General features: G+C 40.7%; 1 protein-coding gene across 4 annotated transcripts in view; it reads right to left on the bottom strand.

The window, feature by feature from the left end:
* Nucleotides 1-15,079, bottom strand: part of FEZ2 (fasciculation and elongation protein zeta 2) — a 74,903-nt gene that overhangs the window by 45,876 nt on the left and 13,948 nt on the right. For 3 of the 4 annotated variants that reach the window (XM_073338366.2, XM_073338368.2, XM_073338369.2), the window contains exons 5-6: nucleotides 8,934-9,202; nucleotides 1,805-1,885 (exon numbers count right to left, since the gene is read on the bottom strand). In XM_073338366.2, the coding sequence (XP_073194467.1) occupies nucleotides 1,805-1,885; nucleotides 8,934-9,202 (350 nt within the window). The remainder of the gene's footprint in view (nucleotides 1-1,804; nucleotides 1,886-8,933; nucleotides 9,203-15,079) is intronic. The other variant, XM_078852242.1, reaches the window with a different exon arrangement.

Below are 15,079 nucleotides of genomic sequence, written 5' to 3'. Positions count from 1 at the left end.
TTATGTGTTTGTATCATCTTTGTATTATCAGTTATAGATATGTATGACTATCTGTATTTCAAACTTGGGCTATGCTTCTGGGGGACACTCCCAGATAGTTTGGGTATCAGCTCTGCCTAGTCTGCTTGATGGCCCATTAAGACCATCAGCTATACAATGGACCCACTGAGAGAAGGCAAATACACCTTATGACTCAGCAAGGCATGCAGGGGCATGCCTATGGACAGAACTCTAAAGGCTTTCAGGACGTGTGCTGGGCAGCTTGTGTTTGAAACAAAGGAAGCACAGGCCTCATGGCAAAAAGACTATAAAAGGCAGCTGCATCTTCTCCATTTTGTCTTCAATCCTCCTTCTTACCTCTGGAGGAACTTTGTTACAAACTGAAGCTCTGAATAAAGGACTGAATGACCCATCCAAGCTGTGGATGTATTCCAGAGGCACTTTCAAGGCAGCAAACTCACTAATACTGCAAGGATCCTGATATATGGACTTTGAAGTCCTTGTATGTATGTGACTATTTTACCACTTAACATCTCTCTTCTTGTTCTCTCTTTTTTCTTTATAATAAACCTTTAGTTTTAGATACTAAAGGATTGGCTGGCAGTGTAGTATTTTGGGTAAGATATAAACCTATACTGACCTGGTAACATGGCTGACCCTTTGGGGTCAGAAGAACATTTTGTATATGTGAGTGGAGTTTTAAAATAACTTCTGTAATAACTCACTGTACTGGACCTAGGTGCTGATTGGGAGCCAGAGACTGGAATGAAATAAAGGGAGCTGAGGGATATTTTTTTTTTGCTTCTTGATAACCAGTGTGGGGGATCAGAAACAGAGTTTGTGACTGGTTGGTGAGTTTAACTTCAGTGTTACCCACCAGTCTTGGGAGGATTTGCTCTCCCTTTTGCAGCCTGCCCAGAACTTGGCATTTCCAGTGAGGGCTGCCCCAAGTACCACCGGGGTCACACCCTCAACTTGACTACATTTTAAGAATCTTGCTGTTTATCAATATCATAAGTACTATACGAAAGATATATTACACAAACAATTTTTGTACCATTACAGTTCAGAATCTAAATTAAAATATGGTAATTAAATACTACTTTGAAATAAAGGATAAAAGTTCTATATTTAACAATGACATGAAATATTAACCATTATCCTAAATAGTGGTATTCTATGCCATGTATTTTCTTTATTAATATTTAAATCAATAAAAACAAAAACTTACCTTTGGATATATTATTATATCCAGAATATTTGTATTCCATACAACTGGCTGCTTTTAACATAATGCAACTGTCAAAGGTGTAAAGATATAAATGCAATTTTGTAGAGGCAATTCTGTTATTCAGAAGAATGAGCTCTGAACACTGGGGTTTGCTTCTTCTTTATTCTCCTTACTATCTATTACCTACCTCCTTAAGGCTTAAGACTGGAGTGAAGTTTCTAATTTAATGCATCTTTCTAAAGTGGGTTTTATAGACATGCAAAACATTTCAAGCATGCATTATGCTAATATTTATTTTTATTTTCAGATGTGACATAAAGCCTTGGAGGAGGCTGTAATTTCAGTGCATTATTTCATACACATCAAGACTTGAGTGGTCTTTAACTATTGAGGAGAGAAAAAGACACTATAGGCCTACTGCCACCCTGAAAGCAGGAGAGGATGTGGTGAGCATACAGCAGTTATTTTTTCAATCTGAGCACTAAATATGCTTTAGTTGCCATCTTTCAAGACCTCGACTTCTACAGTAGCACCAAGCAAAGAATGAGGAAAAGTGAGAGGATAACCCAGCACCTGTTTCTCTCCACCCGAGTTTCCAAACGTGTGGCGGAAGCCATTCTGAATGACATTTGAGATCCCTTCCATGCTGAAGCGCTAAAGATAGCAAAAACATGGCAGAAAAAGAAGGGGACAGAGAAAGAAGTTCAAAGACTATTAGTGAGCATTTACCCAGACAATAAGTAAGATGAATGCCAGAGACAAGCTGTTAGAATGTGTTACAATATATTTTAACATCTTTGTTTGCTGTTCATATGCAGAAGAAAGCTTTGACAGAGGGGTTTATGATTAATAAATATGAACCACCATAAACATTTTAAAAATAACCTGATTGTGCAGAAAATTTTCTGCACAGAGTCGGAGGCAAAAATCTTTATATGGCAGACCACTTGTTTATACGTAAGTACACCTTACCACTTTGTTCTTTATTTAAAAAATGTTTAAATCTAGACTAAGATTTTAAAATATATTAAGAGTATCTGAAATATTGTAAATAGGCTGATAAAGATCTTCAACATTGACTTCAGAGACAGCCCCTCTTATAAAGTTATTATTCAAACACTATCATATTTAAAGGTACACTGCTGACATTTAATATTTTTATGAAGTCCAATGGAGTATGTACTACCAATTAAAAATATTTTATAAAAATTACTCTTTTACATTATCCTACAAAGAATTTTATGCTTTTGTATTTCCTCTGCTACAATAACAGCAACAATTAACCACAGTAATAATTAACTGTATTCCCATAATTATGCTGATATCAAAAATGCACAAAGTTAGTTAACTAAGCAGCTACATTAATTTCAAGGTCCATTAGAAACAAGTGGAAGCCAAGTAAAAATAATCAAAATGTATCCTACCAAATCTGTCCTTTCGTTATTTTCATTCCACTCTTGTTCACTCAAGGAAAGAAGTTTAACAGATCCACACTTCTGAGAGTCAGTCTCACACATGAAATTCAGAAGCTGACTAACAAACTAAAAAGTAACCAACCCCAGGATAATCGTAGAGAGCTGTGATTTTATATAAATATGCATATATGTTACACATGCACATTTCCCTGCATTTAATTTTTTTTAAAGGAAGAATTAAATGCGATGTTAATGCAATGTTAAGTTTGTAAATTTAACACACAACATTAAGGAAATGAAAAAGTGAAGGCTCTCAAAGGCACCTTAATGCGCTTTCTTGGAATATACTAAAATATTTTTGTGACTCTAGGCACCCCTGTATCTACACCACACAGACTACTACAATAATATTTGTACAAAATACATCTTGTGAGGTATCACATGAAAGTTAATAACAAGCTGGTTATTAATATAATTTTGAAATCCATGTTAATCTCATATGTGAAGTTATGAATCCCTTTGTCTGATGTTTCTAAAACATGTTTAAGACAAGACAGCTTAGCCTAGGTGAAGGTAATAAACATGTCTGTCATAGACAAAGAAATGTGGGTTTACCTCAGTATACATACTGGCAGTAAATAAAGCCATCAAGCCAAACTGGTGGGGGTTATTCTGATCCTGAACTTGAGAGGCATTCAATTAATATGGCTCCTTCGCCCCAGAAAAACACAGGAAACTGAATCCCCAGAAGGGCTTCCTGACTTGCACGACAAAGACATTCCTTTGGAGATATAAGGAACAAAGACAGACTCCATCTTTATCCTTCACCTTAGGAGACAAAGGAACTAAGCCATATGATCTCTGTGATGGGTCCTGGCCAGCCCAGCCAGTAAAAGCTGAAAAGGAGACTGTGGGTGAGAGAAACCATCTTGAACAAAGACTGCATCATGCTACATTAAGTATTAGTCTTTTAGATGTGTGGTTTCACTTTTATTTTCTTGTAACCATTTCTACCTTTGTCCCTTTTAACTGGTATCCCTTAATCCATTGCTCATTTGTAATAAACTTGTTTTCTTTCATTATAAATCATCAATGTTGTGTAGTTCACTAAAGTGTGTGCTTCTAGAAAGGTAACAGGTTGAAGTGTTTTACTGCCTCTGTAAAGGCAATGAACCTACTGGGAGGGTCAAGTGAAATAGACTGATCTCTGCAGTAGGATGATTTTGGGGCAAATATAGGACTAAAAGGGTACTAAGGTCAGCTTGCAAGGAGCAGTCAGGTTGGGCAAAGCTAAGGTGAGGCTTGTGGGCTGCTGGGATCAGAGGCCTAACCTAGATCAAAGCTACAGAGCCACATTGAACCCAGGATTACATGGCAGATGGTGACTGAGCCCGTGTGAACCCCAGAACATCACAATTTTACATCTTCAAAGTCCTGAACTAACATTAAACTAATCCTCACAGTATTTTTGTTAAGTAGGTTAAAAAACTCTTTATCTTCATTTTACGGTTCAAGAAAACAAAGAGCAAAGCGATTTGCCCAAAAAGTCTATCCATAAGTAAAGGGCAGAATGGGAATTAGAATATTTGATTATTACTTATCTTGTTAAATATTTGGTTTCAAACACATCTGCAATGGAATTATTCTTGCTACAGTAAAAGAGACTTAATATTCCAGTTTTTGTCTTTCCATATAAAATACCATTGCACTACTGAAGGCTTTTGCTTTTTAACAATACTAGACACTTCTTTGCTTTCCACACAAAATTGCTTGAACTTGCAATTTGAAAACACACTTTTGAAAACTGACCTATTTGTTTAGCTGTCTATAAAAAAAGTTAGGTGACTAGCTTTATGTAACCATTTAAACCTAGGCCTAGGTTCCTTGACTTATGTAACAATCTATATTTAAATATCTGAACCATAGTAGGTTTTTCAAAGGTGCTTAGCTCCTGCAGTCTTCATTACCATCAGTGGAATCTGGGGTTGCTCAACATCTCTGAAAAAGAAGGCCAATTTTATGTAGATGTCTAAATATGTGTTTAGGAGCCTAACTTTAAGCAACCTGGTCTGAAAATGTCCTATATCAGGGGTTGCATACCTACATGTGGAAGTGTCAAGTCCATTTATTTGAAACTCCAAAATTGAATCGTTTCAGAATGGGTCTGAATCACTTTCCTCAAATAGAGCCACTCTCATTATTTTTCTCTTCCTACGTTAATTTAAAATATCACCTTTTGCTATCCCATGATAAAAAACCAATAAGGAGTGCATTTTATATAAGTTTTTAACTGAATTTCCAATATCACACTCAGTAAAAACAAGCTAAACCTAGTTTATACAAGGAATTTAATCCTTACACATTCTGTTTCTTTTTGAGATTAGAGTTTTCCTAAATTTACTGGTGTCTAAAGAGAGTGACTTTTAATTATGTTTGGTATAGTCTTTCAAATTTTAGTCATTTACATACAATTCTCTTAATACCCTTTCTTAAAAACAATGATAATGTTCACCCCCTGATCTGTCTTGCTTATGTCATAAAGACAAGCAATTCTTTCCCTTTAGCTTCAGCTATTCACCTCTAAGGGTTTGTCTACACAATTTTTGTATTGATTTAACTATACCTGTTTAGCTACTGATATAGTTAAAATCTGTGGAACTCTTAAAGTGGATATAGCTATGCTGATAAGAGTATTTATATTAACTTATTTTGGTAAATCATCAGACATTCAGATTCTAGACCAGGGGTGGGCAAACTTTTTGGCCCGAGGGCCACATCTGGGTATAGAAATTGTATGGCAGGCCATGAATGCTAACAAAATTGGGGTTGGGGTGCAGGAGGGGGCTCCGGGCTGGGGGAAGTGAGGGCTCTGGCTGGCGGGCTTTGGGGTGGGGCTGGGAATGAGGAGTTTGGGGTGCAGGAGGGTTTGAAGGGTGGGAGGGGGATCAGGGCTGGGCCAGGGGGTTAGGAAGTGGAGGGGTATGTGTCTCTCAGGGATGCAGGCTCCGGGGGGGCCGCTTACCTCAAGTGGCTCCCGGAAGTAGTGGTATGTCCACCGTCTGGCTCCTACATGGAGGCGCAGCCAAGCAGCTCTGTTGTGCACTGCCCTGTCTGCAGGCGCTGGCCAATGGGAGCTGCGGCGGCGGCCTTTGGGGCAGGGGGCAGCATGCAGAGCGGGGCCTCTTGGCTGCCCCTATGCATAGGAGCCGGAGGCAGGACATGCCGCTGCTTCTGGGAGCTGCGCAGAGCAGCCCCAACCCTGTTCCCTGGCTGGAGAGCCAGAGCAGAGCAAGCCCTAGACCCTGCTCCCCAGCGGGAGCTCAAGGGCCAGATTAAAATGGCTGGCGATCCAGATTCGGCCTGTGGGCCTTAGTTTGCCCACCCCTGTTCTAGACAGTCCAAGGTTTCATTAAAAAAGAAGTTCTATCCTTTATGCTTGGAAGACAGTCTTCTCAATTCAAACATAAGTAACTCTTTCTAGAACTGAAACAAGAACTTCAAGAAAGATGTGACCTGCTCCGCATTCATCTCACATGTTAGCTGAATCCTAACTAAGACACTTACAAGGTCTAAAAATGTAGACAAGCTACTGAGCGTGTGATATGCACATACAATCCCATGCCTGTCAGTACAACAAAGCTTAAGAACTACCACTTTTCAATATTTTTAAATTAAGCTGTTTCAGCGTTAAAGAATATCTTGTCTAGACAAATAAAATAATTGTTTGAAGAAAAGAGACACCATGTACTAATATCACACATAACAATTTATATCACTTGAAAGCAACAGGAGACATGTGACCGAATAACCCAGCTCCATATCCCCTGGGAAGAAAGAGATCTGAGAATTAGAGGCCAAGATAGTGCACGGTGCACTCACAGGTCACACGATTGATTCTTGGGAGGTACCCAAATAATTTCATTTGCGGTTCAGCTGCTGAATCTCATTCCCGAGGATAAAACCCAGAAGAGTGGATCTAGATATCTGACTTCCTTCAAGGAAGGCTACAAAATATATACTCACTTATGCTGGTTGCCTCTGAAATAGTTTACTGCTCAATGAAAAATTAATAAATCCCTTGATGGAAGGTGAATCCCTTATCCAATGCCAACAGAGTTCACAAGTGTGCTGCTTTAAATTTGTGTTCAGTTAAAGGGTCAGTGCGCCAACATTATTATTATTTACCCTGTTCTTCTTTACAGTGTCTACCATTATTGTGATATGAAAGCCTTCATAATCTATGACCTAAGTAGTAAAGCAGTTGAACCCTATGAACCTTCCCAGTAGTTACAATTGCTTTCCGTCCTTGTACGCAGTAAAGGCCAGACAATTTTCAGTCAATGGCATGATAGAAGTCCCATTATTTTCAGCACCCTCAACCTTGTTCTCTTTTCTGTTTGTAACCCTCTTTTCGCTCCTATTCTTTGTAGAGAGTTGCCATATAAAAAGTCAGTATTTGTCAACTATTATCAAACAGTGATGTCACACTACTATAGTTTTTCCTCTGCTTTTGCAAGGATATAGTAGGTGCAGTAGCAGCTTAATCAGTACTGACTTCTTAATGGCTTTCACTATATTCACTGGGAATTAATCCCTTTCATCTGGTTTGTAAATGGCAAGAAGAAAATTTGGTTTGATTTAGATATACACTTTGGCAGGTTAATCTTTAATTTTAATGTAGGTTGCTTAGTTGCCTCATCACAGGCACCATATCAGCATATTAATTTTTAAAAAAATATTCTCTAACGTATTATTCAATGTATTTTCTGTTACCTGGTATACTTAGATTTCATACTACTTACACAGTAAATCCAGCAGAAACAAAGTAATATTCCTATTTAGCATTTTCAGAATTAAAAAACAAAAAAAAAGTTTGTCAAACAGTCTAGCTTCCTCAGGGTAGGTGTTACTTGCCTTGTTTTGAATCAAATAAAAGTGTGATTTTTACATGATCCTGTAAACTGTCTGAGCGTAACTTAAGTGGTACTTTTGCTTAACAACTTTCAGATGTACAGCAATTTTGATCTGACAGCAAACACTTTCTACTAAAAAAATGATACTACCACCATTTACATTCAGTTTCCATTATTTTATGGTGTGCTAAACAACTGAAGAATATTTCTTATGTTCTCCTTCCTCCTCTCTCATTAACGAACCGTATTATGCACAACTTCTGACGAATACAGGGGTTAACTGTACTTCTTCCGTCATCATATCAGTTTGATAACATTGCAGTGTGAAATGGGCATGCACCTTTTCTTTCCCAGTGGAAAGAGTTACAGAAATAAAGAGCATTATTTAGGTACAAGCACTAGAATGCATGGCAGGAACTATGACAATTAACCACACGGTTACATTCTACTCTCTATTTAAAGCTTGCAGAGATAAATCATACACTGCATTTTGATCTAAACAAACTATAAGGAGCACACAAAACATCAGTATTACCTGTATATTAGCACCCAAAAAATTAAAATAATGAAGTAATGTGAAATTTCTGTTTGGATCACATAACAGTGGCAATCCAGTAATGTCAAATTGGATCTTTTAACACTAGACTGGACAAAGTGTTCGAAAAGAATACGGTAAAGAAAACAACTGCACTGGGAGGAATCTAGACTGGATGACGTAATAGGTCTTTTCCATCTCTAACTCCTGTTATTTTAATCCTGTCAGAGACTTTTTTCCTTAGGTTGATCGCATAATTTATAGAGAGCAAACCAAATTTATCTGTCTTTGTACATTAAACTTTGATCCCAATCCTACTCTCATATCAGTTAACAGGAACTTTGTCACCGACTTCAGTGGAACCAGCACGGGGTCTACATTTCACTATTCATAAATTCTGCATACTAGACTCCATCAGATTAATTAAGATTTGTACAGCTATATCAATGACAATACTGTACTTCCTGCATGTCTAGCAGTGGTATGTGTTTTACCACCTACACAGTCAAAATCATGAAGCATGTACAAGCAATGACCACCTCTCCGATGAGCAATGCACAACTGATTTTGAGCCAGAGTGCAAGTGATAAAGTTGCTGCTCAAAAGCTGAGAAAAAGCTAAAAGTCTGGTAGGAACCATGAAAAGCAATGTAAGTCTCAAGGGAAAGAACTGAACATTGCTTATGCTTGAAGATAAGGGCTAAATCTACATCATTTACTAGGTGTGAGAGGTATTTATGACTACTTCCTTATGAGATAAATGTACACTATGAATTAACACTTAAAAAAACCCAGAATTCTGCATGAATCTCCATATAAGTATCACAAAGACTCTCTTACTGTTCCAGGCATATGACCTCTTTCTTGTTTGCCATTCTGAGGACTACCATTTTTCAGCTTTTTCTTCTTCTTCACTGTTTCTTTGTGTTCTCTCTGTTTGTTTTGTACTTCGATGAGGACAGATATGAAGCTATTTTTCACTTCCTTTTCAAACTCCAGCTCATCCCTTAGAGCCAACTGCTGCACCAGCTCCTCAGAATAATCCTTAATGGCAGCCTCAATTTCTTCTAGTAGTTCATTTAGTTCAGCAACAGACAGTTTTTGTACTCCTATTAAAAAAAGAAAGAAAGAGAGAGTATGTTCTGCATAATGTATAAAAAGCGGTGTCAGTTTTTTAGGCATGGGGAGATTATCAACAAAAACGATTCTTAATTATCCCAAAAGTTTTGATAATTTATACTTCCACCACCAAAAAGATGCCATAAATAATTCTAACACAAACACACTATGTGCTTCTTGGGGATACAAGTTCACCATGAGCTTTTTTTAGGTTTGCTATTAAAATATGAAATTAAGAAAATAACCACAGCTTTTTGATTACCCCAGAACTTGGTGAAAAGTTATACATAATCTTCAAATATAGGATGGCAGCTCTCCCTAAAGAAAGTGTGGTGAAACTGCAGAAGAATCATCTCCTGACATGACAAACTTGCTATCTATCAGTTTATGTCTATTTTTTCCTCTCTCTCTTTCTCTCTGAAAAGCTATTGAAAAAATTATGGCAGGACAACCCATGGTCATTTCTGGAGTCTGCATATTTCAGGCCTGGTATGATCAAGAGTTCCATTGGGCGATGAAATTATAACTATGGATACTGTTGCTGATTCTTTTAAATCCATGAGAAGCTTTTGTAACCAGTGATCACAAAATGCGGCTGACATCCGCAAATCGTAGGAAGAGTGGATGTGTCACTCAACTGGCTTTGCTCCTTTCTTACAGATCCCACACAGTAGTTTTGGGTAACTGCTCATTTCCTCCAAGGACTCTCACAAGGGGTGGTACAACAGCCTATTTGTTCACCCTGAACAGGAGGGGTGACAATCAGGTCATATAATGTGATGAATGAGAAGGATATTATTGTGTGGTCAGGTTCAATTAGCAGGTATTTTGTAGATTTTATATTGTTGCAAAATTGTTTTAAGGATGTTAAACTGCCTACCCCATAGATAGGTGCTGAAAAAATTAAATATATCTACAAGTACAACACAATACAACTCCCGCAAGTAGCAGAGGATATAACTGAAACATGATTTAATTTCTTCAACTACCCAATGGGAAAATTATACTGGAGCTAGCTCTTCTTCACTCCCTTGCTAAGGGGGAAATCAGTAGCATTACTGTAGATGGTTCTTCATTCTGGCAAGGGACTAAAGGGCAATCTTTACATCCTCAGAGCAGCTTAAGCCTCAACCCACTTTAAAAGCTTAAAACAGTTTAGGCTTAAACCCTTAGAAAGCATTAATGTGGTTCAAACTGCCGAAGGCCTTTAAAACTGTTTAAGATGCTTACGCCACTCTATATTTTCAGCATGTAGGCTGTGGCCTCTACTTAGACTGGAAGAGACCTTGAGAGATCATCTAGTCCAGTCCCCTGCACTCATCGCAGGACTAAGTATTATAGACCATCCCTGTCTTGTAGTATAGCATCTTGGTTATGTCATGGTCAATCAGTTTCTGAATAACTTGGTGCCCCAATGTGTCCAAAAAATTGCAGGGCTGTTAACATTCAGTAAAATCAACTCTGATTGTCAGTGCTGGCAAAACAAACATGCCAACCTAGGTAAAGACATTCTGATGACGTAACTGGCAACTAGAAGAGAGCGAAGTTCTCATATGCAGATTAATTCTGAAACTTCTTTGCAACAAAAGAAACTGAGGTAACCACCACTTTCTGTGGGGCAATGACCTTAGAAGATGTCAGAGTAAATTCTGAGGCATTGGCAAAGCAAAACTAAATGATTTTTTCATGCAAACCAAAGCATCAGTTGGTCAAAGCTGACTGTTCATCCATAAAAAAAATGAATGACAGGAATAACTGATAAGGAAGAGCAAAATGAATAGCATATGAAATACAAAACAATGCTGAATATCAGAAGGTCTCTGAGAACACCTGAATTTTTTAGAAAATGTGGAAATCTTACTCAATAGGCTTTGAAATCTATACCTTGGATTTCCCATCTCTGAAATGCATATTTTGAAGCCTTAGAACAGTGATTCTCAAACTTCATTGTACCACAACCCCCTTCTGACAACAAAAATTCCTACATGACCCCAGAAGGTGGGAGGCAGGGGGAGTGAAGCCTGAGCCCACCCAAGCCCTGCTGTCCTGGGCAGTGGGGGCCCAAAGCCGAAGGGCTTCGGCCCCAGGTGGTGGGGCTCAGGCTTCAGCTTTGGGCTTGGACCCCAGCAAGTATAATGCCAGCCCTGGCAACCCATTAAAATGTTTGAGAACCGCTGCCTTAGAGAACGCTGCCTGGGATTCCCAGGGACCAGCCAGGACAGTACCAGCCAGGACAGTTTGCAGCCTAAGTTTACACTAAAGACAACAAGTCATCTTGCCAAATGCCAGGTAGTTTTGTGGAGAGACTTTGGACAATACAGACCCAGAAAGCAGAAGTGAGAATGCTGTCAAAGCATTCTAAATCCAACCAAAACCAGAATGATGTGGTGACAGCCACTTTTTGGGTCCATGTCTTTTCCCAGAGGGCAGTTTTGAAGTACAAGCCAGCAGAGCACAATCTTCAGGGGCATAACTTAACTCTGTTTAGCCAAGAGTTTCCTTTAACTGCCATTCAGTATATCATGGTCACACTATAAATGTGAACTCTCCTAAGTCTTCCTTTTTTGCAAGACAAAGATGGGAATTAAGTATTTTCCTTTGGCACAGAATAAAAGAAACAGTTACTTACTGTAACTGTGGTTCTTTGTGGTGTGATGCAGACATGTATTCCACTTTGGTGTTTGCGCCCCTAGCATGCTGGAGCCTTTTGCCTTGAAGTACTCAGAGTGGTGGGGCTCATGCCTCGTGGTCCCTCTCCTGGCTATATGAGGCAGTGCCACCCCGACCCCTGCCAGTTCCTTCAAACCGAAATCCCATGAGAGGAGACTCCTATGCAGAGGGGAAGGAGGGAGGGTTGTGGAATACACAACTGCATCACATCTCAAAGAATTAAAGTAACAGTTTATTCTTCGAGCAGATGCAGATGTGTATTCCACTTAGGTGACTCACAGGTAGTATCCCAATCCAGAGGCAGGGCTTTGAGTCTACTGAAATAGGGATCACAGAACCACCCTTGCAAGGCCTGGGTCTGCTCTGGAAGACACAGTAAAATAGCATAATAGTCCGTAATCGTATATATGGATGACTATGTGGCTGCCCTGCAAATGTCCAGTTTGGAAAGGTCACTGAGGAACACTATTGACGTCGCTTGTGCCGTTGTGGAGTGAGCCCTGCTGAGGAGGCATAGCCGAACCTTTGCCATACGCATTCTTAATGCAGGATGTTATCCATCTAGAGATGGTCTGTGCTGAGACCGTTCACCCTTTCATGCGGTTTGCATATGACATGAACACGCGAGGCAAAGCACCAAACAGTCTAGTCCTGTCTAAAGCTAGAGCATGGAGATGCTGTTTCTTTGGGGAGGAATGCAGTTTAGGGAAAAAACACAGATAAATACATCTCCTGATTCAGATGAAACTGAGACCATCCTAGATAAAAATTTAAAGGGTGGTCACAACGTTACCTTTTGCTTGGACTAGTCAGTGTAAGGCGGCTCAACCATTAGAGCCTGCAACTCACATATCCTTCCTGCCAACATGATGGGTATCAAGAATGCGGTTTTCTGAGACAGGAGGGGCAGTGGATAGGATGCGAGGGGCTTGAATGGAAGGCCAGTTAGAGCCACCAGAATCGTGTTTAGGTCCCACATGGGAACCAGATCCCGACTTGGAGGATGGAAGTGGAAAAGCCATTTCAGAAATCTTGACACCATGGCATTGGAAAAAACTGACTTCCCTTAAATAAGGGGATGGAATGCAGATATTGATGCCAAATGCAATTTCAGTGAACTGAGCACAAGGCCCAATTTCTGAAGATGTAGTAGGTACACTAAGATGTCCTGGATGGAAACCAGAGTCAGTTTGGGTCCCACAGACCAAGAACCTCTTCCACTTAACTAAGTAGGATATCCTTGTGGAGAACTTCCTGCTACTGAGTAGGGCTTGCTGGCCAGCCACTGAGCACTGCTCTTCCTCTTCATTCAGCCAAATAACAGCCACACCCTAAGGTGCAGGGAGCTGATTGCAGGATGGAGGGTGTGGCCATAGCTCTGAGTGAGCATATCGGGGTGGAGAAGAAGCAGTATGGGAGACTGAACTGACAAAGCAAGGAGGTCTGGGCCACGCTGGGGCAACTAGGATGAGCTTGGCCTGATCTGTCTTGAGCTTGAGGAATGATCAGAGTAGGGAGAGAGGCATACAGAAGAGCTGACTGTCAGCTGCAACTGAAGGCTTTGGAGAGGGAGTCTGGACCAATGCCCCCCAGAATAGAACAGAATAGGCAACACTTTCTGTTTTCCCTCATCACAAACAGGCTGATCGTGGGGATGCCCCACATTGCGAAGATGACCCAGAGGATGCTGGCCTTCAGGGACCACCCGTGGCTCAGAAAGAAAACCCGGCTGACATGATCCGCCGGATGATTTTACACCACCGGCAAGTGCTACCACAGTGAGGTCATCTTTGATGAAAAATTGCCACAGGTGATCACCTCTAGGCAGAGTAACCTGGAATGTGCACCCCCACTGTTTGTTCACATAGTATTTTGCAGTGGCACTGTCTGTGCGTAGGTGAACTACTGAGTGCCTGATATAGTCCCGGAAGGCATGACATGCGTGGTGAATGGCCCGAAGCTTCAGCATGTTGCTATGGAGTGAGGCTTCCTGTTCTGATCCTAAGTCCTGCACCCTCAGCAAGTCCAGGTGCCCCCCCGAAAAGTGAAGTGTCAGTAACTGCTGACTTTGTTGGAGAGGGCCGAGCAAAGGGGGCTCCCCTAGCACACATTGCATGGGAATGCTCACCAATGTAAGGAGTCTAAGACTAGAGGGGGAAGGCGAACTAATCTGTCCAGAGAATACAGGGCAGGGCGATACACTGTCCTGAGCCACAGCTGAAGACGGCGAAGGCGAAGCCTGGCAAACTGGTCCCACTGCGTACTAGTGGATATGTGCCCCAGCAGGCTAAGACATACCCGAACTGTCGTGGAGGGCTGAGTTTGCAGGCTGAGACAGAGCTGTTGAATTGCCTGGAAGCAGTCGGCTGGCAGGAATGGTCTCGTCCTCATGGAATCTAACAGGGCTCCAAGGAACTGGATTTTTTGAGTGGGAGCCAAGGTTAACTTTCCAGTGTTTACAATGAGTCCCAGATGGCCAAGCAAACACAATGTGCTGTTGACATGGGCAAGAACCTCCTCTCTTGAGCCGCCCCTTCAGCAACCAATCCCTGAGTTACGGAAAGATGTGAATTCCTTTCCTCCTGAGATATGTCATGATCCACAGCCATTTAAAAATTGGGTTTGTTTAGTCCGGAGAAGAGAAGATGGAGGGAGGACATGATAACAGCTATCAAGTACATAAAAGGTTGTTAAAAGGAGGAGGGAGGTAAATTGTTCTCATTGACATCTGCGGATGGGACAAGAAGCAATGGGCTTCAACTGCAGAAAGGGCGGTTTAGGTTGAACATTAGGAAAAAATTCCTAACTGTCAGGGTAGTTAAGCACTGGAGTAAATTGCCTAGAGAGGTTGTGGAATCTCTATTATTGGAGATGTTTAAGAACAGGTTAGACAAACACCTCTCTGCGATGGTCTAGATAATCCTTAGTCAGCCATGAGTGCAGGGCACTGGACTTGATGACCTCTCAAGGTCTCTTCCAGTCCTACGATTCTATGTATCTGGTGAAGACTAGGGTAACAGATGAGAGACTGAAGGGGAGAACCGTATACTGGAAGTGGCACTCTCCTACCACAGAATGAAGAAACTTCCTGTGGCTTGGTAGAATCACCACATGAAAGTAAGTGTCCTGGAGATCCAAAGCAAAGAATACATCATTCTGAGACAGTGCAGGGAGGATAGCCGATAGATGAGGCTCTA

The sequence above is a fragment of the Lepidochelys kempii genome, chromosome 3 (assembly GCF_965140285.1).
Source record: "Lepidochelys kempii isolate rLepKem1 chromosome 3, rLepKem1.hap1, whole genome shotgun sequence".
Classification (NCBI taxonomy): domain Eukaryota; kingdom Metazoa; phylum Chordata; order Testudines; family Cheloniidae; genus Lepidochelys; species Lepidochelys kempii.
The sequence above is the reverse complement of the archived record's forward strand: the minus strand, read 5'-3'. Positions and strand labels throughout refer to the sequence as shown.